Source organism: Diospyros lotus, chromosome 7, assembly GCF_014633365.1.
Source record: "Diospyros lotus cultivar Yz01 chromosome 7, ASM1463336v1, whole genome shotgun sequence".
NCBI classification, from domain to species: domain Eukaryota; kingdom Viridiplantae; phylum Streptophyta; class Magnoliopsida; order Ericales; family Ebenaceae; genus Diospyros; species Diospyros lotus.
In genome coordinates, this window is record NC_068344.1 from 26,037,967 (window position 1) to 26,065,544 (window position 27,578).

At 38.3% G+C, this 27,578-nt stretch overlaps 1 protein-coding gene across 1 annotated transcript; it reads left to right on the forward strand.

Annotated features, from left to right (window-relative positions):
* Positions 1-27,578, forward strand: LOC127806183 (alpha/beta hydrolase domain-containing protein WAV2). Its single transcript, XM_052343302.1, has 8 exons — positions 1-399; positions 1,279-1,314; positions 1,458-1,536; positions 1,677-1,731; positions 1,830-1,946; positions 16,823-16,987; positions 17,951-18,194; positions 27,065-27,578. Exons 1-8 carry the CDS (start codon positions 162-164, stop codon positions 27,079-27,081), a joined length of 951 nt encoding a protein of 316 aa, XP_052199262.1. The 5' UTR covers positions 1-161; the 3' UTR covers positions 27,082-27,578.

The following is a 27,578-nucleotide window of genomic DNA, read 5'->3' on the forward strand; positions in this document are numbered from 1 at the left end:
TCTCGCAGAAATTGCAAGTCCCACCATCTGAAATGGTCCATTGCCGGACCTGTCGCCAATTTCCAACTGAATTCCCCCAGTTTCCACCATTTCCCAATCCCTCCGAGAAAGAAAGCAAACCCCTTTTCCATCGCTCCACAGAACGGTGAGACGGCGAGAAAATGGTGTCTTACGTGAATGCTCTTCTCTACGGAGTGGGCGGCATAGTGGTTGCTGGCATGGCATTGCTCGTCGCCTTGCAGGAGCGGCTCGTCTACGTGCCGGTGGGACCCGGCTTCACCAAGTCCTACGCCATCACGCCGGCGCGCCTCCGCCTTCTCTACGAGGACGTCTGGCTCAGATCTTCCGACGGCGTTCGTCTTCACGCCTGGTTCATCAAGCTCTTCCCTGACTGCTCAGGTACCTATCTCTGCGTTTCGATCAGACTAGGGTTTTGGAGTGTTTCTGTAAGATCCGATTTGCGGTTTGATTTCTGTTCGATTGGTTGCGGACCTAGGGTTTACTGTTTGCGAGTGAGGTGTGATTGGTGGAATTAGAGGCGTCGAGCTCGATTGTGCTTGTGATGGCGTCGAATTGTTACCGAAAGTGGAATTAGGTTGCAATTAGTGTGATATGATATCGTGTCAGTTGAGGATTGGCAAGTTTGGTTTTAATATGAAGTTTCGAACTTCAGTTGGGGAAGATTTCTGTAACGTTTTCGTTTTGCTAACCCTGCAAAACCACTCATATTAGAAGATGAGGAACACATGCTGAGGATCTCTGTAATAGTCGTCTTTACCATTAATCTAGATTCTGTATCTATCTTCTAGATCTTTTTAAAGAATTGAAGCTGTTCCTGACGACGTGTTAGTTACAGTTATGTAGTTGCATATGAATTTTCACATTTTCCTCCATTTGAACAGTAGAAGATTAAAATCTGAAAAAAAGATCAACTGCTAGTCGAAATAGTGAAACAGAAGATTAGTGATTCCTTGTTTCTTTTTTTTTTTTTTTAATGATAAGTTACACCAAACTAGTGTCATCCTCTGTAGTATAATGTAAACAACCCAAAAGGCTTGGGAAATCATTTATGCACCTGCAAGTGAGCATGTTCTGTTGCCTAGCGAAAGCATGCATGGAGAAGTTGTCATTGCCTCCTTTGTCAGCATTGTGGCAATGATAACTGTTTACTGGTTATTATTATCTCCATATCTTTCTTATTTGTATCTTCCGCAAATATTCTTGTTTAATGGAGTACAATGTTTCAAGGCTTTGAAAGTAGTGTTTTTGGTTTTACAGGTCCAACCATTCTGTTTTTCCAAGAAAATGCAGGAAGTATCCTTTTGTTGTTGTTTCCCACACATCTGCTTTGGGTTTGAGCATTAGAGGTATTTTGTTAGTTTGTGTTTTTTTTGGGGTCAAAACTCATGTTTTGTTTGGTCCTATGTCTGTTGGAGGCCTTTACTTGTCCCCTTCAGATATTGCACATCGCCTTGAAATGGTTCGAATAATGTTGCAGAGATTGCAATGTAACATCTTCATGCTTTCCTACAGAGGGTATGCACTTACTTGCATTTGTTTATTCATGTTTCTGTCAGTGGCTTTGTTAGGATAGTATCAGCTGAAACTGCATTGATAATTCTGTGCTGGTTGTCTAACTGGGTTGAAAACTCTTCATGTTCTTCAATAATATACAGTTATGGGGCTAGTGATGGCTACCCATCTCAACATGGTATCACTAAGGATGCTCAGGTTTTTCCTGCAGTTTACATTTTCATTTAAAGTGAACTTTCCCAATCTTTAGATTTTGTTGAGTCTTAATGGACATGCTTTCTATTCTTTTTGGTTAGGCTGCATTGGATCATCTGGTTCAGAGGACCGACATCGATACATCTAGAATAATTGTTTTTGGAAGGTCACTAGGGGGTGCTGTGGGGGCTGTGCTTACAAAAAACAACCCTGATAAGGTACCTTCTTTGTTTTGTGGTGACTTGGAAAACTATCTTTTTACCCTTAAATGCACGTACTTTTTTGTAATTTTTTGAGTCATATCCTGCTCGTATTGATAATATGATCGCTTAAATTTTGAAAGTTCCTTGTTGAGTGAGAACCATTCTGTTATATATAGTATATTGCACCAGTGCACCAAGAATGAATCATGGTCCATGCACCAATGGACTGACAAGTAGGACGCAGTGGCTAGCAAGTCATCTGGTCCATAGTTCCATTATTATCGAGGGAGTATATACACTATAAATAGGGGGTTTACTCTTGCCTAATATTGCATCCTTACTGCAACACAAGAAACATGAACACTTCTATGAATGTCATGTTGAACGCTATGTTCAATAGCGACACTTGGTAAATGCTTCTAAATGCTTATTAAACACTTGTCCAAATGTTATATTATTTATAATGTTTTTAGAATTGGACAATTTTTATTAATATAGGGGTCATTCATGTCCATAGTAAAAACATATATGCTCTTAGCCAAAAAAAAAAAAAGAGTCCGGTCATCCTATAAACAAATTATTCATAGTTTAAAGGTGTGAGTTGAAAATTGATTATAAAATGAAAGACTGTAAATTTTATATATGATAGTCCTCTATTCTCTAGACTACATTTTTTTAATTTAAATCTAGGAATTTTAAACTTTAAATATTGAATAGAGCTTTCTAAGATACATAGCCCAAATATTGTTCACATTTCTTTCCTAAGATGTAGAGCATTAAAAATAATTTTTTGATATTTGATGTAATCAATTATAAATGAATCTATAGGGTGAAAAATAATCAAATAGGTGTTACTTTTATATGTGTATATTGTTGAGAAGTCATATTAGCTTGTATTAGTTGTACTTGTCGTGTATCAGCTATTAGGGAGGTACCTTATTTAGAGTAGGCTATAGATAATGAGTAGTTGTACTCAGGAAGTTATAGCATTGAGGAGTTGTACCTAGTTAGTTACAGTTGTAAGAACTTGTACCTAGTAAAATAGCTTAATTGCTTATAATTCCTAGAACATGGAGGCGGTTATTTGCACATGGGTGGCTGGATCAACCTATATATATGAGCTGTCCACACCTGAGGAGATATGGAATATGAGAATTCTGACATTGTTTCGAATTTCTCTCTCGTTTCTTCTTTCTCCCTTTGTTCTCTGTTCTTCTAATTCCTTCTAAACTTCTTTAATTCTCTCTCTCTCTAACCTTCTCACCGAATTGGTGGGAAAATTATTCAGATCCTTCGAGAGCTGACATTTTGGTATCAGAGCAATGCTCTTGGGCAGTGTTCATTCCTGTGAAGTTCGTCGCCATGGTTGATGGAATAAGGATGAAGTAGATGGAGTCTCAGCTGCAACAAGTCACGACGGTGATGGCTGATATGTAGACGCGGATGGGAACTCTAGAATCCTTAGTCGAAATGGTGGCGGACAAGGATTGATAGAGTGATGGAAAGATGGCGGGATAAGAATTGGGAACAGAGTAATATGTTACACGAACAAATGCTCGATCAGATGAGGGAACAAATGCAACAATTTATGAGGATGTTCTCCAGTCAACAACTGGTAAAGCTTTCTGTTGAATTTCCTCTTAGGGAGCTGTCGAAACCAATCCTTCTCGGAATGGGAATGGGACACCGACCTATAGGGTCATCGAAGTTTGAGATAGAACCAAGATTATGGGGGAGAACACTTTAGAGACGAGACTAGGAACTCAGTCTAATCGCAATCAATCGAGTTTTCCTTCATTGAAGTTGGAGATACCACTATTTGACGGGGAGAACTGTTGGAATAATCCCCAAGCTTCCAGCTCTCAGTAACACTCTTCTTCACAGCGAAAAACACTCTTAGAATCACTCACCAGATGACACACAAGATTGACGATAAAACAGAAAACAAAAACACAAACTGAGAAGCAAGAACGCCAAGAAATTTATCATGGTTCGGTCTTTTAACAAGACCTACATCCAGACTGCCCTAGGTATTTTATCTTCACTATCTTGAATGAAACTTGAAGGATTACATGCACTAATAACCTCTCCAGCCTTATACCCAGAACTGCTGAGAGTTTCTCTACCCAAAATACAAAGATATACCCTCTTAGTATTCAAGTAGAACCTACGCATACTCCTCTCTTCCTCTCTTCCCAAGACAAAATAAAGCACTGCCTAAAAGACTAACATCCAACCTCTATTTATATAGACATAGAGGCGGTAACAGAAAGCTATTAAAAAACTATCGGAAGTTACAACCAACTAACCGATTTAACAAATTTGCTAACTAACCATTCTAGAAACAATCCTTCTAGAATAAAACAAGTGATATACAAATGCTAATAGTTAAAGAAACAACTCTCTCGAGATAACCAAGCTAATCTAATACAAGTGATTGCAACAAGAACCAAAGGTGGTGGGTGAGACGTTGTGAACGAATGTTCACCATGTCCAATGTGCCCGATCAACAGAAGATTACATTAGCTTCTTCCTACCTCAATGACATGGGAGATGCTTGGTTCTAAGGGTGGATCCGGGTGAAAGAGGGTTGTCCATGGAATGCGTTTGCAGATCATTTGTGTGAGAGATTTAGGGATAGGAGTTTGATGGATGTGATTGAAGAATTCAATAAACTCAAACAAGAAGGAACAATACAAACCTACCGGCTCAAATTTGAAGAGCTAAGGTTAGTGATGATGATTCATAACCCCCACCTAATAGAAGAATATTTTGTATCAAGTTTCATTAGTGTTCTAAGTGATGAGGTGAGGCCAATGGTGAAGATGTTGCAACCCGAAACCATCAAACAAGCGGCTGAAAGTGCCCGATTGCAAGAACTAACAATAGAGGCCTTGATGAAGAAGTAGAGGGTACAAATGAGAGAGGTAAACCCTAGTGTCTGGCTCGTAGGAAACAAAGCAGTTGGTAAGGAGGAAGGACAAGGTAACAAAGGGATACTTGCCTTACCGGTAGCTAACCCTGTGCCAGCACAAGGAGGAAAGATGATGGAATAAGGACGACAAGCAGCATTGCGCTACTATTTTGGGGATAAATATTTTTCAGGACATAGATGTAATAGGCAATTACTTTTGTTGGAAGGAGAAGAGGATGAAGAGGTGGAAGGAGGAGAACTATCGAAGGCCGAAGGAGAGGATAAGGGAGATATTTCCTTGCATGCCCTAAAGGGGTTAGCAAACAATAAGATTATCAAGGTGGAGGGAAAGGTAAAAAATTGTCAATTGATGGTGCTTATTGACAGTGGTAGTTCCCATAGTTTTTTGGATGAGACCATGGCCAAAAAGCTCAATTGTGAGGCCACTAACACTCATCCCCTTTTAGTGATTGTTGCAAACGATAACAAGGTCCTTAGTCAGTCAACTTGCATGGGATTTTGTTGGCAGATGCATGGAGAAGAATTTGTGGCTGATTTGAGATTATTGAAATTTGGTTGGTTGGGTGGATGGGGGGGGGGGGGGGGGTTGTGATATTGTGCTTAGGGTGGACTGGATGAAGGAGGTAAACCCCATCAGTTTCGATTTCAACAAGATAGAGGTGTAACCTTTGAGAAGGAGGGACGTAGAAGGACCCTCGTGGGTAGCTTTGAGTCAGGGTTTGTAAAATGATCTCGGTTGTTCAAGAACAAACTCTCCCTAGTGGCCCAACTATTTTCCATTCATGCCATAGAGCAATCAAGGGAAAATTAGGAGCAAGAAGGGCAACTAAAAGTGACTATGAGCAGCCACTCGCAAGACCAATGGGAGGTACATGAGATTGACTTACTTAACATGCTTTTATTTGAATTTAGGGACCTCTTTGTTGAACCACAATCCTTACCACTCAAAAGACCCTATGATCATGCCATCACCCGTAAGCCTAATGTGGAACCAGTCAATGTGAGATCCTATCGTTACCCACCTAAACAAAAAACAAAAATTGAAAAATTAATCAAAGATATGCTACAAAGAGCTATCATCCAACCAAGCCATAGCCCTTTTGCCTCCCCCGTGTTACTTGTCAAAAAAGAAGAATGGCACATGGTGGTTTTGTGTTGACTATCGTTAACTAAATGTCATCACCATTAAAGACAAGTTTTCCATACCCATCGTGGAAGATTTGCTTGATGAACTTAAACATGCTTCTGATTTCACCAAGTTAGGCCTTAGTGCAGTCTATCATCAAATACGAATGAGGCTTGAAGACATACCTAAGACATCTTTCAAAACTCACCAAGGGCACTAAGAGTTCACTGTGATGCCCTTTGGTCTCACTAAAGCCCTAGCCACCTTTCAAGCATTGATGAACCAAATTTTTGAACCTTGCGCAGATTCATCCTGATATTTTTTTATGACATCCTAGTCTACAGTCCCTCTTTTGCCAAGCATCTAGACTACCTAAAAACCACTTTTGAGGTCCTTAGATTCAACAAATTGTATGTTAAGGAGTCAAAGTGTGCCTTTGCCCAGAGGCAAGTGGAGTATGTAGGGCACATCATCTCAAATGCAGGGGTAAGCATTGATCCAAGCAAGGTGGCACCCATGGTTGCTTGGCCTAGGCCTACCAATGTTAAGGGCCTTAGGGGTTTCTTGGGGTTAACTAGTTACTACCGAAGGTTTGTGAAAGAATTAGTTAGGGGAATTATAAAGCATTCTACCGTGAATGATTCACTGATCTAGGATGACTTATACACAAAAAACTTTCCTAAATCTTTCCTAAATTATAGGAATAGATTACAACAACTTTTAGCTATCTATTTACAAATTTTGATTAGCAAGAACTTGGATATCTTATTTGATTCTGAGGCTGCTTTATCCTTATTCTTTCTTATCTCTTAGTTTGATTTTGCTATGATCTTGATCTTTATCCATTCGGCCATTTGTTTTTCCTTATCTCTATCTTCTTCCAACACTCTTCTTTAAGCTGGTGAATAGATATTAATTATTCCCAGCTTGCCTCTAACTAATTAAAACCCTTGCTTCTGCATTGCCTTAGTCAAGATTTCTACTTCTTGATCTTCAGTAGGGACATAAGTAAGGCTTATGTTTCCTCTTTTCATCTCTTGCTTGACAAAGTGCCTATCAATTCTGACGTGCTTCATCCGGTCATGTTGTATCGAATTATTTACAATGTTGATAGATGATTTGTTGTCACTATAGAGTTGTTTAGGAGAGGATACAGGTATAGATAGATCCTTCATCAACCTTTCTATCCAAATTACCTCACAAATCCCTTGAGCAATGGCTCTATACTCAGCTTCTACCATGTATGTAGATTGACCTCCCTTCTGTTGATTCTTTTGCTTCCAATTTGCTAGTTTTCCATGGACCTTCCAGCAAGTTTCCTTAGTGTGATAGGGTTTATTGCAGTGGTCACACCATTGTTTATCCTTTTGGGCCTCCCCTTTAGCTTTGGTAGGTAATTTCACACGTGAAACATTCAGGGCTGAGGTTTGTGTGTATACCTCATTGTTTGAATGCCTTAATGTAGATAACATCACTTTCTTCCTACTCTCTTCTTGTCTTACTTCAGCAAAAGCTTCTCTCATGGATGGAAAGGGTTTTGTCCCAAGTAATCTGCCTCTTACCTCATCTAGATCTGGGTTTGGGCCATGTAGGAAGTCAAATACTCTCTCTTTCTCTACCATCTTGTCATATTTTCTTCCATCCTCAGAACACCCCCATGTAATCTCATAAAACAGGTCCATCTTCTGCCACAATTCAGTTAAAGTATTGTAGTATTCAGTGATTGAATTAGTACATTGCCTTGTGGTTCGAATGATTGACCGAATTTGGAAACATTGGATTGTGTTTTCCAGGTCTGAGTAGATCTCTTGGACTATTTTCCAGATTTCACTGGCTGTCTTGTAGAATATATAGGTCCTTCTAATCTTGGGTTCCATGGAATTGACCAACCATGCTGTAACAATGGCATTCTTTGCCTCCCATACACTATAGGCTGCGAATTGGGGCTAGGCTTTGAAATTGCTCTTGTTAGATAGCCTACCTTTCCCTTTCCTCGAACTACCAGTAGAACTGATTGGGACCACTCTCTAAAGTTGGTTCTATTCAGCTTGTGTAGAGTGATCTGGAGAGAATGGCTATCAAGGGCTGTTGGAGCAATTGGAATTTGAGTATTCTTCATTGAGAGAGGATTAGCGGTAGAAGTCTCACTAAATGATTGATTTTCAGCCATATCATGAACTTAGGACTCCTATATGGAATGGGAAACAAGCAATTGGATGCCACAAGAACGTGGCTCTAATACCATGAAAGAATTAGTAGGGAATTATAAACCATTCCACTGTGAATGATTCACTGATCTAGGATGACTTACAAAAAAACTCCTAAATATTCTCCTAAAATCTTTCCTAATTTACAGAAATAGATTACAATAACTTTTAGCTACCTATTTACAGATTTGGATTAGCAAGAACTTGGATATCTTATTTGATTGCGAGGCTGCTTTATCCTTATGTTTTCTTATCTCTTAGTTTGATTTTGCTGTGATCTCGATCTTTATCCATTCGATCATTTGTTCTTCCTTATCTCTTATCTTCCTCCAATAGTTTGTAAAGGATTATGGGGTAATTAACTGTCCCTTTACTGATTTGTTGAAGAAAGAAGGGTTCAAATGGGATTCTAAGGCCAAGGAAGCATTTGATAAACTCAAGAAGGCAATGGGTGAAGTGCTAACTTTGGGGTTACTAGATTTCAGTAAACCTTTCATTTTGGAAACGGTCACTAGTGCTAATGGGATTGGGGTTGTCTTGGTGCAGGAAGACAAACCCTTGGCATTTCTCAGGCTCTAACCCCTTGGCATCTTGGTTTGAGTATATATGAGAAGGAGTTGTTGGTAGTGTTGATGGCAGTGGACAAATGGAGACATTATTTGGAAGGGGATGAATTCGTGATTAGAAACAAACCATGAGAGTAGAAATTTTTGTTACAACAAAAGTCACATACTCAGTTGCAAAGGAAGGGAATGACAAAGCCGATGGGCCTAGATTATGTTATACAATATAGAAAGGGGAGGGAGAATATGGCTGCCGATGCACTATCAAGGTGTTATGAAGAGGGTGGTTCTGCTACAATCGCATCTGTTGTTCGAACTAGTATCAAGATGTGACCTCCAACTATAAGGCTGATAGGAACACTAAGGAGTTACTTGAGTAGTTAGTGGTGGATCCTTTGGGTAAACCAGGGTATACCTTCACAAATGGTTGAATTGGATATTAAGGGAGATTGGTGATAGGGGGTGATGATCAACTAAAGGGGAGGATACTGGAGGCATTGCACGAGTCTCCATAGGGGGGGCATTCGGGTATGGTGAATACCTACCATAAGGTCAAACAACTATTTCATTGGCCGAGCCTAAAGAAGTTTGTGATGGGGTTTGTGTTAAGCTGTGATGTCTATAAAAGGTGCAAGTCTGAAACAATAGTCATTTCAGGTTTGTTACAGCCTTTGGATGTGTCAGCCATGGGAAAGCATTTCCTTGGATTTTATTGAAGGATTTCCCTAGTTGGAAGGAAGGGATTACATAATGGTGGTGGTAGACAAATTCACAAAGTATGCCCATTTCCTCGGCCTAACCCATCCCTACACTGCTCAAGAAGCAGCCAGACTCTTCCTAGACTAGGTAGTGAAATTCCATGGTACTCCTCAAGCAATAGTGTCTGACTGAGACAAAATTTTTACAAGTTTGTTATGGAAGGAATTGATGAAGTTACTAGGGGTCAAACTACAAGTCCACCGCTTACCATTCGGAATCCAATGGTCAAACGAAGAGAGTAAACCAATGTTTGGAGACTTACCTGCGTTGCACCTATTTCCTACAACTTAAGACTTGGCACAGATGGCTAGCCCTGGTTCAGTGGTGATACAACTCCAATCACCATAGTTCCATAAAGATATCTCCCTTTGAGGCTCTTTATGGTTACAAGCCACCTTTGTTACCAGTCCTAAGCAATTCATCTACAGTGGCAGCCCTAGACACTTATCTAAAACAGAGACATCAGGCCTTAAAATTGTTGAAAACTGAGTTGGCTACTTCCTAGAACCACATGAAGCAATTCGGAGATAAGAAGAGAAATGAAAGAGAGTTTCAAGTTGGGGATGCAGGCCACCTGAAGGCCTTACTATATAGGCCCAGTTCAAAATTGAATCCTAAATTCTATAGTCCATTTCCAATTACTACTAGAATTGGGAATGTTGCTTATTGACTGCAACTACCCGAAAACTCCAACAGTCATCCAGTAGTTCATGTCTCTCTCCTTACTAAATCAATGGGAACACAATCTGTGAGTGCTTCCTTGCCTACTCTCCCTAACACAGACAGTAGTGCCATGGAACCAAAAACCATAGTCGATCGATTACAAAGGGTGTGATCTTCAGGTGGAATGAACTGAATTTAGGCGAATTCAATTCTAGTGATTCCGATGGAGGATTGGCTCTTGACTTGAGAAATTTGGAAGTGTTGTTCGATCAAGGAAGGTGAGCAGCCCAGACAATTTCCAATCACCTCATAGTCAGCGATTACAGTGGTGAATTTTGGCGTGATTAAGGTACAGATTGTGAAGGTGGTGAAGGCAACCTCGGTTGTGGAGATAAGCATAATACTTAAGTGGAACCTATGAAGCCAACCAGGCGATTTTTGCAAGTTGTGCGAGGGTTGAGTATTAGTTGATATTTGAGGTCGGAATTGGAAGGCAACTTTGCTAAACAAATCTGATTGTGATTCTGACAACTTCTTCATGGTTAGGCTCGAATTTTGGAGGAGGAATTGAGTAGCTGGAGTAGGCAAATATTGGAGGCAATTTAGTATCAGTTGTCGTAGCAATTAGGTTTGGACTTCAGAAGGCAGATTTCGATGGCGATCTAGCTAGGCGAATTTCGATCGGTTCTAGGCTATTACTTTCCGACGTGGTTAATTTCCATCGTAGGGCTCTTGGTTTGAATTGTGGAGGAGAAGTGAAAGGTTCGACTGTTGAAGGCAGAACAACAGGGTGATTTGTTGTTGTTTTTTGAGTTTGTTGTAGTCGATCAAGAAGGCAAGGCAGATTCAAGAAGTGGTTTTTGAAAATTGACTCTATAACCCTAGGCGACTTTTGTGGTGATTTACAACGGCGTTTTGATAATTTGGTTCGGAATTGAAAGGTAATGCCAAGGTAGGCAAATTTTGCGAAGTGAGGTCTCAGAATTGGAGGATTGTTGAGCTACCGTGACCATAATTAGTGGCGAACCACTGTAGTGAATAGAAAAAAAACAATAATAAATTTAAAGCAAGTATCCTGCTGAAGACTCTTCCAAGCAATCAATCCACCATGGCCGACGGCACCCGAATGAAGCAAATGGAATTGCAGTTGTAGCAAGTGACAACATCAATGGTGGAAATTCAGAATCGTGTTTAGACGATGGAGGAGAAGATTGGATTAATGGTGGATCGGAAGTTGGAGGTGGTTGCGGAGAAGCTTCAAGGGGATATGCACGATTAGATCAGGGAGGAGATGCGGGAGCAGGGCAATTTGATGCGTGATCGACTGCATCAATTCATGTTTCTGTTCTCTAGTCAACATCAGGTAATAATTTCACCTGATTTCCCTCCTAAGGATCGGTTGGAACCAATTCTATTGAGAATTGGAACCAGCAACTAGAATGCTAGATCGACGGAGTTCGAAGTAGATCTAGCTACGGTGAGAGAGAATGTGTTGGAAAGGAGGCAAGAGATTCCAACTCTCCCACATCATTCCGGTTTTCCGGTGCCCAAACTTGAATTGCTTGTATTTGAGGGACAGAAGCCTCGATGGTGGTTAAGGTGTTGTGAAAAATTGTTTGGGATCCACTAGGTGGTAGATAATCAGAGGGTGGCCTTTGCATCAGCCTACCTCAATGATATTGGGGACATGTGGTTCGTGCGGTGGTTAACATCTAATTGGGATGATTTCACTAAGGGGTTGTGTGAGAGGTTTGGTGAAAGGGGCATGATGGACATATCGGAAGAGTTTAACCGGTTGAAGCAGGAGGGTACAATATAGGAGTACCAACTGAAATTTGAAGAGTTGAAGTCCCTAATGTTGAGTCGGAACCCATTTATGACAGAAGAATACTTTGTATCTAACTTTGTGGGGGGATTGAATGATGAAATGCGGTCTGCAGTGAAGATGTTGAAGCCTAACACAGTGCAGGAAGTAGCTGAGGGAGCTTCGTTGCAAGAGCTATTTGTGGAAGCCCTTATAACAAAACACCCGCTCCTAACTGAAATTCATTTTGCAAACAATTTGCAGCTGGAAGGAAATCCCAGTCATAGGGTTTACACTAACCCTAATTCATCCAAGTCTCTTTTGATGGAACAAAAGAGGCAGACAGGACTATGCTACCGCTGTGGAGGACAATTTAGCCCAGGTCACAGGTGCAAGAAACAGTTACTATATATAGAAGGACTGGAGGATGGAAAAGAAGAAGAGCTGGTCGGGATTGGGTGAAAAAGTGGGACCAACTGTAGCAAGTTCTTGGGGAAAAGAACTCTCTCTGAGGGGCAAAATTGTCATGACCCAAGGACATAGTAGTAATTAGATAATAGAGGAATTTCTTTTAGTTGTATTGTAACAACCTCCAGTTGTATTGATTTGAATAATTGGTAGCCTTATTGGCGCCAAACCTAGCAACCGGATTATTATACAAGGCTGATCCAATCTGATTCAAAAGGCAACCATATTATTGAATGAAATCTGATTTTGAATCTTTCTCAATTTCCCGCTTTCTCTTGGCTCCTCCTAATCTCTCTCTGTTTCTGTTCTTCTCTAATTCCCCCCCATTTCTTTTGATCTTACTTCCCCAAATTCTTTCCTACTATCTCTTAAAACCCTAGGTATGTGACATTTGGCTGCAATAACTTCTTTAAGGCTATGTTTGGTACAGTAAAATGGGGGGAAAGGGAAAAGGAAAGGGAAAGGGAAAGGGAAAGGAATTTACTCATTCCTTTGTTTGGTTGGTGCAAAGAAATGAAATCACCCATTCCCTCAAAATGATGGAAAAGCTTTCCATCACAAAATGGATGGAAAGCCTTCCCATTCCCTGGAATGGGTAACATGATGACAATTTTACTCTTATGTTTTTCTCTTAATTACAAAATGCCACATATATCAACCAAGACTCTATTCTTTTTTCACCTTTCATCAAACCATTCTATGTGAAAACCTCTCCCAGTTGTCGTCGTCCGCTACCATTCACCATCATGTGCTACTATTTGCCACTGCCACGTGCCCTCGCTTGCTATTGTTACGTGTTGCCACTTGTCATTGCAGCTTGTCACTGATGTTGTCATCGGTCCAATTTTTTGGCGTGTTTCACTGTCTTCCACCATAAACAACCGTCTTCCTCTGTCTTCCACTACCAATCAGAGCAACCTTTTGCCTCCTCTGAACTAGATCTAGCCAAGAACCACCATAGCCACCCATCCTCTGCTACTAGCCACCATGACCATATGCCTCCTTTAAACCAGATCTAGCTGGAATATGCCCAAACCTACCCCTCCTTCGCCGTTGGCATCACCACGACCCACCCTCCCCTCTTTATCCACCCAAACTCACTGAAAACCACCATCTCTACAACCCTTCTATCTCTTCCTTGTAAATTTGGTCAAACACACCACGTTTCGCCCCCTCTCTTTTGCCATTGACCATCGCAACCATTTGCCTCCTTCAAACCAGATTTGGCTAGAATTCGCCCAAACTTGCCCCTCTGTGCAGCTAACACTATCGTGAACCACCCTCATTTCTTTTTCCTCCGTTGCTAGTACCACTGTGAACCACCCTCCTTAATTCCTCCTTTGCCACTGACACCACCCTTTGCAGGTTATAATTAAATAATTTTTAGCTAAAAGGGAAAAAATAAATCTTTTTACATATACTCGATTAGTATATGATTATTTGAAATTAAATATTATTTTTATAATATAAAAGTGCTCTTTCGTCAAATTGTTGATTTGTATCATTCTATTCTATTAAAATGAAAGCATGCCAAGCATAATAATGGAATGGAATGGTCATTCCATTCTTGCCCATACCAAACACGGTAGCCATTCCATTCCCTTTCCCTCCGTCTCGTTGTAACCAAACATAGCCCAAGGAGCTGCAATTTTGTGATTCAGGTTCTATGTAGCTTATGTGTGATAATCAAACCATTTTTTATTAAAGAACCAAGCATATTGAAATAGACCGTCACTTTGTGCGAGAAAAACTAGTTTCTAGTGAGATATCTATAGCATTTGCTGAGATTGTGGATCAATTGGTTGACCTATTTACTAAGGCTCTTCAAGGTCTGAGTATTGAATACATTTGTTCCAAACTAGGCACATACAGTATTATGTGCTTGCTTGAAGGGAAGTGTTGAGAAGTCATATTAGCTTATATTAGAGGTACTATATGAACTAGTTGTACCTTGTACCTAGCATAAGTAGGTTGCATGTAGCAGTTACGATGTATTGTTATAAATACTTGTAACCCTAGCTTAATAGGATTTGATTCGTTCTTTTCCCAACAATTTCTCTTTTCCTCTCTTCTTGTTCTCTCAGTTCTGTATATCATATTTCACATATAAAATATATATTTATTTATTGATATATTGCTAATGAGCATTTTTGAAAATTGTTGCATTGTAGTGTCCATGTGATATTGTGTCAATAACTGATGTTTATATTTATGCTTCTTAGACTGTAGCATCCTCATCAAGTGTTGTCAAATTAAGTTTATAGCTCCATGTGTTATGCCCCATGATAAACACTTGGTGGGCAATGATTCTCTTGACTCATTCATTGTTGGGAAGATTAAAATTAAATCCCAGTTCTTTCTCTTATGGCCGAGAATTAGTGGATAAAGTTGTTAGGAGATAAGAAGATTCCAAGATTAAAGGGATAAGGTGATAAGGCTGTTAGGAGATAAGGGAAGATTCCAAGATTAAAGGGATGAGGTGATAAGGTTGTTAGGAGATAAGAAAAGATTCCAAGATTAAAGGGATGAGACAACTTGATAACTCCAGCAATTTAAATTTTAGTTGATATGTATTATCTTCTAAGCCTAGTTCAAATCTATTCCTGATTTTTAGGAGATATTTTAGATAGTTTCTGGTGTATATATATCCCATACTTGAATTCAATAAGAGATCAACTAAGCTTTCCTAATATTCAGCTTATTTCATCTTTTTGTTCATATATAATGATACATCAAATGATGATGCCTTTTCAAAGTTGTCTGTCTGAAAGTTGGAAGTAAAATACTTATGGAAGTCAGGTCTTTTATTTTTTTGGCTGTAATCAATATTAGATGATAATGCAATTTTTTTAACTTGGGACTTTCATATTTTTGATGGATATTATTGATCACTAAATTATTTTTTTATATTTGGGGTATTATTATATTTGGTTGATAAAATAGTGGCATTATTACATGTTTTCATAAACATATGTAATACAAAAATATTTATACTTTGTTAGAATTTTAAGGCAGAACAAATGTCGAACAAGTGGATGAAGAGTATTTTAGTTCCTATTTACAAGAATAAATGAGATGTTGAAAGTTGTGAAAATTATATAGCTAATGATTCACACTATAACTTTGGGACAGAGTAATTGAATAAAGATTAAGAAGAGAAACCAATGTGTCTGAAAACCAATTTGATTCATACCTGCTAAGTCAACAATGTAAGCCATATATTTTCTAAGGTGCCTAATAGAAATGTGTCGAGATAAACAAAAAGCTTACGACAAAATTCCAAAAGGAGTTTCATGCAGGGTTTTAGAGAAGAAAAGAGTCTGAATTGTTTATATACAGTTTATGAAAGTATGTATTATAGAGTAGAAACATGCCTCAGAACATGTGAAGGAGATACTGAGACATTTTCAATTACAATGGGTTGCATCAAGGATTTGCATTGAGGCCCTTACTATTTATCTTGTAGACCCTTCCCCTTTGTTAGCATGGGCATTATGCAGCTTATATCTGAGTTCAAAATAAATGCTTGGGACATTAAAAAAAATATATAATATAGCTTTGGAAAGACGCAAGAAGTTTGAAAATTGAGTAGTTGGGCTTGGTTATATAGATTCTCTAGATGTTGAACATGAACCCCCAATATCACTTCTTTGTTTTTAAATGCCAATGGCTTTTTAAACTCCCCTCTCCTTACCTGCTAGTGGGTTGTTATCTTATAGTTCACCACTTTGCACTTTAATTGATGATTCTGCAAGGAATATTATGAACATGTTCTTTTAGTTTCTCTAAGCTCTTGTTTGATCAGGGATCTGTCTTTTATATGTCTGCAAACAAAATCGTGTGTTGTGTCTTGGCATCAGCCATCAGTAGCATGTAGATTTTATTTAGCTCATCCTTTAAAATTATTACATCTTCGTGCAGCTGGCTCAGTTACTGATTATTTTATATTTTGGCCATAATTTTTTTGTCCAGCTTCTTTTTATTATTATTTTATCTGCTTAAAAGCACTTTGCACTTTAATTGTGCTGCTGCAAGGAATATTATGAACATGCTCTTTTAGTTTCTCAAAGCTCTTGTTTGATCAGGGACCTATCTTCCATATGTCTGCAAACAAAATCGTGTTCTGTCTTGGCATCAGCCATCAGTAGCATGTAGTTTTTATTTAGCTCATTCTTTAAAATTATTACATCTTTGTGCAGTTGGCTCAGTTACTGATTATTTTATATTTTTGGCCATAATTTTTTTGTCCAGCTTCTTTTTATTGTTATTTTATCTGCCTAAAAGCATGAGATCTTTTTTTTCTTTATGTCTATATCTATCTTCCCAGTAGCCCATTTCAACATCCCTTGGTCCCTTGATTTTGTAGGTTGCTGCACTGATATTGGAGAACACCTTCACATCTATTTTGGACATGGCTGGAGTTCTTCTACCCTTTTTAAAGTGGTTTATTGGACATAGTGTCCCAAAAGGTCCCAAGGTCCTTAATTTTCTTGTTCGTTCTCCATGGAATACCATTGATGTAATTGGCCAGGTGAGTAATAAGTTGGTGGAGCTCTTATTTAAGCTCTTAAAAATTTTAACCAGCAGTCACACGTCTGGATGATTTACCTTTGATGGCAAATGACCACATCTATGCAAGGGTTGAGTGCCTGTTTGGTATTGCTCTGCCTTTTAATTACAGCAGCTTTTTCTCTGCTTTTCTGAAAAAGCATTGTATGGTAAAGAGGAGTTGTGCTTTTAAAGCACAGCTGCTTCTTCTAAAAAAGTAGGTTAGGTTGCTTTTAAGCAAAAGCAATGGATGCCATATTGTTTATAAAAAACACAACAGCTTTTAATGAGACCCACAATCATTAATAGGCCTCCTTTATAATCATTGTCTCTCTTCATAATATGCCTCTTTCCAAAATAACTATTTAATAACCTAGTGTCTTTTTTAGTCATTTTACATATCTACAACACAACAAAAAAATATTAACCAAACACTTATTACCTGTTTTTAATATTAATAAGCACAACACCATGCTCAGTTACCAAACACTGCTTTATTAACATTACTTTCACAGCACAACACAGCAGCCACAACCCATCACAGCAATACCAAACAGGCCCTGAAACTTACAGGTTAAGCATGTGAAGCTTAAGCCTTAATGTGAGTTATTTCATGGATAACGCCATCTGGAGATCTAATTTTCCACCAAATGACTCTCATGATTGTTTATTCTTTTGTTTTAGTACCTTGTAGCATAACCATGTTCAGATATTATTCAGGGTTCATGAATATGCTTACAATATTCCCTGGTACCTTTGCCAAATGTTGTCTTAGGTTTGTGTTGGCATTAAGGATTCCTATATATCTACTAAATATCTGTCTCAGCATTGTAACTGAAAACAAGTTTGAGTTAGCTAGTATCTTCTGCTTCATTTTTCGTATTTGGCTTTCTCATTCATTTGTAGGTCGTGTGTATCAAATCATTGTCTTCCTTTTTGTCTGCAGATCAAACAGCCAATACTGTTCCTCTCTGGATTGCAAGATGAAATGGTTCCTTCAGTCCATATGCAAATGCTATATGCTAAAGCAGCTGCACATAACAGGCAATGCAACTTTGTGGAGTTCCCTACTGGCATGCATATGGATACATGGCTGGCTGGTGGTGATCGCTATTGGAGAGCAGTACAACAGTTCTTGGACCAAAATGTTCTAGAAAATAAGGCTTATGTATCTTCTCAACATGAAAAAGGTGAGTTCTTGTCTTCAACTATTATAAGCCCACATCCTTGATATATCTTTCCAAACAACAACAACAACATATCCCACCTTTATCCCACTGTGGGGTCGGCTACATGAATTCTAGACTTCCATATATTTCTGTCTCTTGATATATCTTTCCAAAATGAAGACAAAATGTGAATAGTATAATATATTGCAAGGGCCATGTAAATTATCCCCAAAGGGAATGTGAGCTATACATTTTATCAACGCATAAGCTCAAAAGAAATAAGGCAAACATTAAAAAAGATGAAAAATCATAAGGTGGTGAGATCGGATAATATACCAATAGAAGTATGGAAATGCATGGGAGAAGAGGGCATATCCTGGCTAACGAAATTATTTAACGCGATCCTTAAATAAAAAAAGATTCTAGATGAGTAGAGAAAAAGTACTTTGGTTCTTATATACAAGAACAAATGAGATGTTCAAAATTGTGAAAATTACAGAGGAATTAAGTTAATGAGCCATACTATGAAATCCTGGGAGAGAGTAATAGAGTAGAGGCTCAGAAAAGAAACTGACGTCTCAGAAAATCAATTTGGTTTTATGTCTGGTAGGTCAACAATGGAAGCTATATACTTACTAAGACGCCTAATGGAAAGGTATCGGGATTCTCAAAAGGACCTGCATACGGTGTTTGTAGACCTAAAAAAGACCTATGATAGAGTCCCTAGAGAAGTATTATGGAGGGTTTTAGAGAAAAAAGGAGTTCGAATAGCCTATGTACAAGCCCTTAAGGGCATGTATCATGGTGCAGAGATAAGGGTCAGAACATACGGAATGATACTGAACCGTTTAAAATTACAATGGGATTGCATCAAGATTCTGCATTAAGTCCATACTTATTTGCTTTAGTAATGGATGAACTCACTAAACACATTCAGACAGAGGTGCCATGGTGTATACTATTTGCAGATGACATAGTGTTGGTGGATGAAACAAAAGAGGGAGTGAACACTAAGTTTGAGTTGTGGAGAAACAATTTAGAATCTAAGGGATTTAAATTAAGTAGAAGGAAAACATAATATATGGAATGTAAGTTTAGTAAGAATACAAGAGTGGAGGATGTTATAATAAAATTGGAAGACCAAATCATACAAAGAAAAGACCATTTTCATTATTTGGGATCAGTAATTCAAAAAGATGGAGAAATTCACGAGGATGGTACGCATAGAATTAAGGCAAGTTGGCTAAAATGAAGAAATGCATTGGGGGTGTTATGTGATGAGAAAATTCTATTAAAACTGAAAGGAAAATTTTATAGGACAGTTATAAGACCAGTTTTGTTGTATGGCTCAGAATGTTGGGCAGTCAAATACCAGCATGAGCAAAAGACGAATGTAACGGAGATGAGGATGCTAAGATAGATGTGTGGCCATACAAGAAAAGATAAAATTAGAAATGAGGTTATTCGTAATAAGGTAGGAGTAGTGTCAATCGAGGAGAAAATGAGAGAAACTAGACTAAGATGGTTTGGTCATGTGAGAAGAAGACCAAGAGATGCTCTTGTGAGGAGATTTGATGAAATGAAACAATTAGTCAAAAAAAGAGGTAGAGGCAGACTGAAGAAGACTTTAGGAGAGACATTAAAGTTTGATATGAAATATATGAGCCTAAATGAAGATATGACACAAGACAAAAATACATGAAAATTTAAAATTCATGTAGTCGACGGCACATAGTGGGATAAACACTGGATATGTTATTATTGTTGCTTTATGCTTTGTGGGGCTTTGCATGGTCTAAGTTCAGGTTTTTGTCCTGACCTTTGATTATTATTTTTGTTTGAGTAAAATGCAAAGAACACCCAGTATTTGGCAAGATTGCAAGAAACTCCTTGACGTTTGAGAAATAGCAATAACCACCCTTGGTGTTAGATTAAAGGGTAAAATGACAAATTTACCCTTCATTCTTTTTGCTTTCTCCTTTAATTGAAAAATAATAAAATAAATAAAAAATGAACCCACGTCAGCATGGAACCCATTAGGTTCATCATCAACAAACCTATTGGGTTTCGACAGCAATGGACACATTTTGGTTCGAAGAGGAGAGAGAGAGAGAGAAATGAGGGGGGGGGGGGGGTCAGGTTTTTGGTGGGGTTTTGCTAGAAACACTATCCCACCAATAGGGTTTTCGACGAAACCCCATTGAAAACCAAATCAAACCCAAATTTGGGTTCGATAAACCCAGATGAATCTAGGTTTCATCAAACTCAAAACATAATGAGAGAGAAAAAGAAAGGACCGGGTTTTTGGTAGGGTTTTGCTAGAAACACCATCCCAACGATGGGGTTACGGAAACCAAATTGAACCAGATTTGTGTTCGAACTAGGTTTTAAGGAACCTAGATGAATTTGGGTTCCATCAAACCTAGAACGTAGTGAGGGAGGGGGGGGGGGGGGTTGCCAGGTTTCTAGTGGGGTTTTACTAGAAACACCATCCCACATATTGGGTTTCCGATGAACCCCCATCAGAAACCAAGTCAAACCCATATTTGGGTTCATTTAAATCCAGATCGAATGAGCCCAAATCTAGTTGAAACCCAAATGAATTTGGGTGCCATTGAACTTAGAACACACACACAGACTTATCATCGTCGTCGTTCTTGTCTCCATTGAACCATCACCATTGTTTTGTCGACAAAGGAAAGACTTGAGAACAAGAGAAATTGTAATGAAAAATTAGGAAAAAGTCTTTAAATATAAGGGTACTTTGGTCAATTTTGAATGTTTAATGGGGGTTATCAAATGGTATGGGTCAACATTAAACCTCAAGGGTAGTTATTGTATTTTTTCAAATATTAGGGGTAGTTCTTGTAATTATCTTAAACCTCAGGGGTATCACGTGGAATTTTTTCCTTTTTAGGGGGGGCCTAAATATGGTTTAAATTTTTTCAAATTGTGTTTTAAAATTAATGGTCTTCCTCCTTTAGCCTTAACATTTAGTACATGTTAATTGTATTCTTCCTGAAGCTGGACACTCAGTGAAGCTAGTCTGTAGTTGCCCTTTCTAGAGTTGAATCCCATGTTTAACTTCGAAGAGGTGTAACTCTTGCAATTTTTTTTTTGCCGACACGTTTGTTAAAGAAGAAAGGATTTGCAACTTCGTTATTCTACATGTCCAAGCAGTCTGTCTCTCAGGATTATTATGTCCAGCATTAACATTGATATCATCGTAAATGTCTAGGTACATGAATCTTTCTAAATTGGTCAAATAGTTGTATTGGAAACTTGATTTGGAACAACCAGAAAATAGAGAAAGATTGAAGATGAGATGAAGATTTAGAGAAGAAGAGAAGATGTTTTGAGAAGGGAAGAAGACCCAAAAGTGGGAAAGAGAGAAGAAAAATTCAAGGAGAGAAATCATCAATTGTATTCAATATCAATCAAAAGCGTTATCTTTGATTTTACATCACAAGCCTATTTATAGGCCAAAATCCCATCTAGAAGAGAATTATCCTAGCTATAATTACCCTAACAAAATAAATTAAAGTCACAAAAATTGTGGAAATATAGGAGCTACCGAGTGAATGAAGTCAAGTTCTTCGTTTCTCTCAAATATTTTCTACATGGTATCAGAGCAAGATTATTTTCCTTCTGATTACCAAACCCTAAAGAAGTAACAGCTGATCAGCCGTGACCCAACCACCCTCTACCCGGAACTACAAACTCGTTGGTACTCACAATGGCGGCAGAAGTAGCAGCCAAACCTCCAGCCAAACCTCCGAGATTGTACCCCTACCAAACAACAATCCTGTAACCATGGACAACAACAATATGTTCGCCATTACAAGACACAAACTTAATGGTCAGAAGTATCTCCAATGGTCATAATCAGTGTTGATGTTCATATGCGGCAAGGGAAATGATGACTACTTGACTGGAAGCACAACAAAACCAGGAGAAACAGAACCAGGGTTCAAGGCTTGGAAGTCCGAAAATGACATGGTGATGTCTTGACTCATCAACTCTATGACAACCGAAAATAGGTGAGAATTTCCTCCTTTATAACTTTGCACAAGAAATTTGGGAGGCTGCTAAGGAGGCATACTCTCATATTGAGAATACTTCTGAATTATTTGAGATAGAGAGCATGCTTGATGATTTAAAACAAGGAGATTCTTATGTTACACAATATTTTAACTCCTTAAATAAGTTTTGGCTTCAATTGGATAAGTGTGATACTATCCAATGGAAGTGTACAGATGATTCAACAAGATACAAGCATATTGTGGAAGAAAAGAGACTATACAAGTTTCTTATAGGTTTGAATAAAAACCTAGATGGAGTGAGAGAAAGAATTCTTAGTACAAAGTCTTTGCCTAGTCTTAGAGAGGTGTTTGCAGAAGTACAAAGTGAGGAAAGCCAGATGAAGGTCATGCTGAAACCTACCAACCCAGCCTTGGAGCAATTAGCCTTAATCACCCAAGGGAGCCATCAAACTTCATTTAAACAAAAAAGGGGATGTCTTTGGTGTGATCGTTGTCACAAGACAAGACACACCAAAGAAACTTGCTGGGAAATTCATGGGAAGCCACCTGATTGGAAGCTAGGACATGAAAGGAGTAAAGGATCCTTAGCTTCCACCGAAGAAACCACAGCCGCTTCATCAACCAATGATTTCAGCAAAGAACAAATGGAGTGACTTCAAAATATGTTTGGCAGATCTCAGATTACTCAATCTCCTACTTTGGCATCCAGTTCTATAGCTCATAAAGGTAACTCCCTCTATGCCTTGACTGCTAAGGGTAATTTTTTTGTTGTTTGGGTTGTTGATTCAGGGACTTTGAATCATATGACTGGAAATAACAATCTCCTAACTGGATTTCAACCATGCCAACAAGATTGGGCGGTGAAAATTGCTAATGGATCACTATCACAGGTTGTTGGAGTAGGTTCAATGGCTGTTTCTTCAGATCTAATCTTACATTCAGTACTTTTGGTGCCAAATTTAAATTGCAACCTATTATTAGTTAGTAAACTGTCAGCTGATCATAATTGTGTGGTTAAATTTTCACAAAATCAGTGTGTATTTCAGGATCGGATTTCGGGGAGGACGATTAGCAGTGCTAAGGCATGTTCAGGACTATATATCTTTTAAGAGACTACTTCCTGCAATAAACTTGCTCCAATCAGCAAGTGTTCCTCCTCTAGACCCTCTAGTTATCTCTCTAATTTTCATTTTAGTAATAATAGTGCAATTATGTTATGACACTATAGACTTGGACATCCAAATTTTGTTTATCTTCGAACGTTATTTTTCTCATTATTTGAGAATCAAGATCCACATATGTTGCAATGTGAAGTTTGTCAATTCTCTAAATATATTCGAAATACTTATCCTAAACAATCCTATACTCCATCTTACCATTTTTCCTTTATTCATAGTGATGTGTGAGGGCCTTCTAGGGTTAAAAACACTACTGGAGCTCGGTGGTTCATCTCCTTTGTTGATGATCATACCCGTCTTACTTGGGTATTTCTCATGAAATATAAATCTGAAGCTAGTTTTATCTTCCAACTATTTCATTCAATAGTGCAAAGATAATTTAATGCCAAAATTCAGATCCTAAGGACTGATAACGACAAAGAATATTTTAACTCTATTCTTGGTCATTATCTCTCTCAACAAGGCATTATACATCAAAGCTCATGTGTTGATACCCCCAACAAAATGGGGTCGCTAAACGGAAGAACCGACACCTTTTAGAAGTGGCAAGATCCCTATTGTTCTCTACCAATGTCCCTAAACATTTTTTGGGTGAAGCCATTCTTACAACCACCTACCTTATTAATAGAGTGCCCTCACACATCTCAAGCATCAAACTCCTAGCCAACTTCTCCTAGCTGCCTTCTCTCACACTTGTGTTCTTTCCCAACTCTCATTAAAAATCTTTGGTTGCTGTGCATTTGTCCATGTTCATAACTACCTTCGGAGCAAGCTTGATCCTAGGTCTATCAGATGCATCTTCCTAGGGTACTCTCCTCGTAAAAAAGGTTACAAATGTCAAATGCTGCTCTCCCAAACTTCAGAAATTCTTCACTTCTATGGATGTAACCTTTGCTGAAAATCAGTCCTATTATCCCAAACCTGATATTCAAGGAGAGAACACTCAAAATAACTCCTTGGAATATCAGTTTTGGGATATCCCATCCTCACCTATTGAAAATCAGCAACCTACTAGTAACCAGCAACCCCAAGAATCAGTCCAATCAGCCCCTAATTCCTCTCCCATCAAGGAATTTCAAGTTTTTTCTCAGAGACAGTTTAACCAAAAGGAGAGTAAGGACCAAACATGCCCTAGACTCGATCAAAAGGTTGACCTAAATTCAGATCCTGCAACTAGTGAGAATTCGGACACTACTTCTCTTGATGATGAGGATTTACATTGGCCTATTGTTTTGAGAAAGGGAGTAAGATCATGCACACATCCTATACAAAATTATATTTCATACAAGGGTCTCTCACCCAAATTCAGTGCATTTGTTTCAAATATGGATAAAGTACAGGTTCTACACCCTAAGTGGAGGAATGTTGTTTTTGAGGAAATCAAGGCATTGGAGAAGAATAAGACATGGGATATCACTGATTTATCTCTCGAAAAAAACATTGTGGGCTGCAAATGGGTGTTTACAGTAAAGTACGAGGAGGATGGAAGGATTGACAAGTACAAGGCCCGACTAGTAGCAAAGGGATTCACCGAATCCTATGATATTGACTATCAAGAAACATTTGCCCCTATGGCAAAACTAAATACCATTAGAGTTTTATTGTCCCTAGCAGCAAACTTGGATTGGCCCTTACATCAATTAGATGTAAAAAATGCGTTTCTAAATGGTGATCTAGAAGAGGAAGTCTATATGGAAATTCCACATAGATTTGAAACGAAGCTTACAAGAAATAAAGTATGCAAGCTAAGGAGATCACTTTATGGAGTTAAACAGTCCCCGAAAGCCTGTTTTGAGAGATTTACAAGGGCAATCAAGAAATATGGATATAATCAATGCCAAGCAGACCACACTTTATTTATCAAGCACTCTTAAGGAAGATAAATTTTCCATTCTTATTGTCTATGTGGGTGATATCATTGTTATAGGAAATGACATTATTGAAATCAAAAGCCTTAAGGAAGTCCTTGCATGGGAATTTGAAATTAAGGATCTAGGAAGTCTACGATACTTCTTAGGTATGGAAGTTACAAGGTCGAAAGAAGGGATTTCAGTCTCCCAAAGAAAGTATGTTCTTGATCTCCTAAATGAAACAGGGATGCTTGGTTTTCAAACCAGTAGATACTCCTATGGAATCTACAGCAAAATTAGATATTGGCAACGAAAGCACACCAGTTGACAAAGGGAGATATCAAAGGTTGGTAGGAAAACTTATATACCTATCATATATTAGGCCAGATATGGGCTTTTTTGTGAGTATTGTAAGTCAATTCATGAATGATCCCAAAGAAGAGCACCTAGAAGCAGTTTATTGCATCCTCGGGTACTTAAAATTAACTCCAAGCAAGGGATTAATGTTCAGGAAAATAACAAACCGAGGCATCAAAATCTATAGTGATGTTGATTGGGCTAGATCAATCCTAGACAGAAGATCAATCTCTAGATATTGCTCGTTTGTGTGGGGAAATCTAGTCACTTGGCGTAAGCAAGAAACATTCTGTTGTCTTTAGAAGCAGTGCGGAGGTTGAGTTCAAAGCCATGGCTTCAAGGATTTTGTGAAGGAATATGGCTAAGAAGACTACTCCATGAATTACAAGTAAATGTGACAGAGTCAATTCAAGTATTATGTGATCAACCATCAATATTGCAAAAAACCCAGTTCATCATGATTGGACAAAACATGTAGAGATTGATGGGCACTTTATCAAAGAGAAGATAGAAGGAGTATTCTAGCTATTCTACACTCGTACAAAAAATCAGGTAGCTGACATTCTCACTAAGGCCCTACCAAGAAGATTATTTGATGAATTAAGCTGCAAGCTTAGCCTGAATAACATATTCAACCCAGTTTGAGAGGGAGTGTGGAAATATAGGAGCTGTCGATTTGCTGAAGATAAAGAAGAAGAAATTATAGGAAGGATAAAGAGATAAAAAGGGGAAGAAGATAAGTCAATTTGAATATTATTAAGTTTAAATTGTATTCCTAAAAATAAGAGATAGTTTGTTTGTATTTTAAATAGTTTAAGTATCTTGTAAATAAAGTAGACTTCTATAAAGAGTAGGTATCTTGTATTCATGTATTTATACACCCTTTGCCGAGTGAATGAAGTCAAGTTATTCATTTCTCTCAAATATTTTCTACAAAAATCTTAAATCTAAAAATTAAATTCCAAAATTCCAATGATGAAACCTAATTCCTAATATCAAATATTAAACTTTAATAATTCTAGTTTCTCATTCAAACTTCACACTTTGGAGAGACTTATGAGATGTATTCAAAATATTTAGTTAGCTTTATGCTCAATCAATATTTCATAGTAAAAAATTGTGGGGACGTGAAACCATATATGGAGTTCTCAATCCATATATATAAAAAGTTGTTAACTGGAAGGTCACAGGTTTGACTTGTGAAAACCGCCTCTTTACAAAGCAAGTGTAAGGTCATGTACAAAGACGGCCTTCCTCTAACCCTCGCAAAGTGGGGAGCCTTGTGGATTGGGGACTCTTTTTTTATACCTAGAAAGTTGTTGATAAACACAATTTTTTAGTATTTAAAATTTTGAAATATAGTAGTATCTTAATCTTGGACATGAGAATTAGATGATCCTTTATTTGACCAGTACTAACTCTAACCTTTCCTGGTTTTCATGGTTATCTTTTACTGCTATCAGGTTCTAAGACAAGGTGACCGGCTGAGGTTCATACCTGAGGCGTAATCCTTTCAACCATTTGTACGTTTCCTTTCGCATTGCAACTACAAAAATGCCTCTTTGTGATCAGCATTGAGACCTGCCTGCTGCATTGGGGCTTCCTCTTGTAGACAATTTTTGGTTAACCCCTTTTGAAGATGCCCAATTGTGAATGCCTTCCCGTACCCCTATCATTGCTTGAAGTGTGAAGGTGAGAAAATGAACTGCAAAACTTATATTTATGAGCTGAACTCGTTGTCTATTTGGATGTACTATTTTAGGACAGGTGACCTTCATTGACCAGTATAATAGTGTGGCAGCTGGGACTAGTGAAGTCTGATTGTCTAATTTATGACAACTTGTAGATCAAATGACACAACATAGTGATCAGTTTTCAGTTTTATTATGCGACTTCAGAAAGCTTTCAAGATTCATTCGTGTGTTTCTGTTTCTGCATGTATATATGCAAATTTGTGCTTTCATCCACAACCACAAG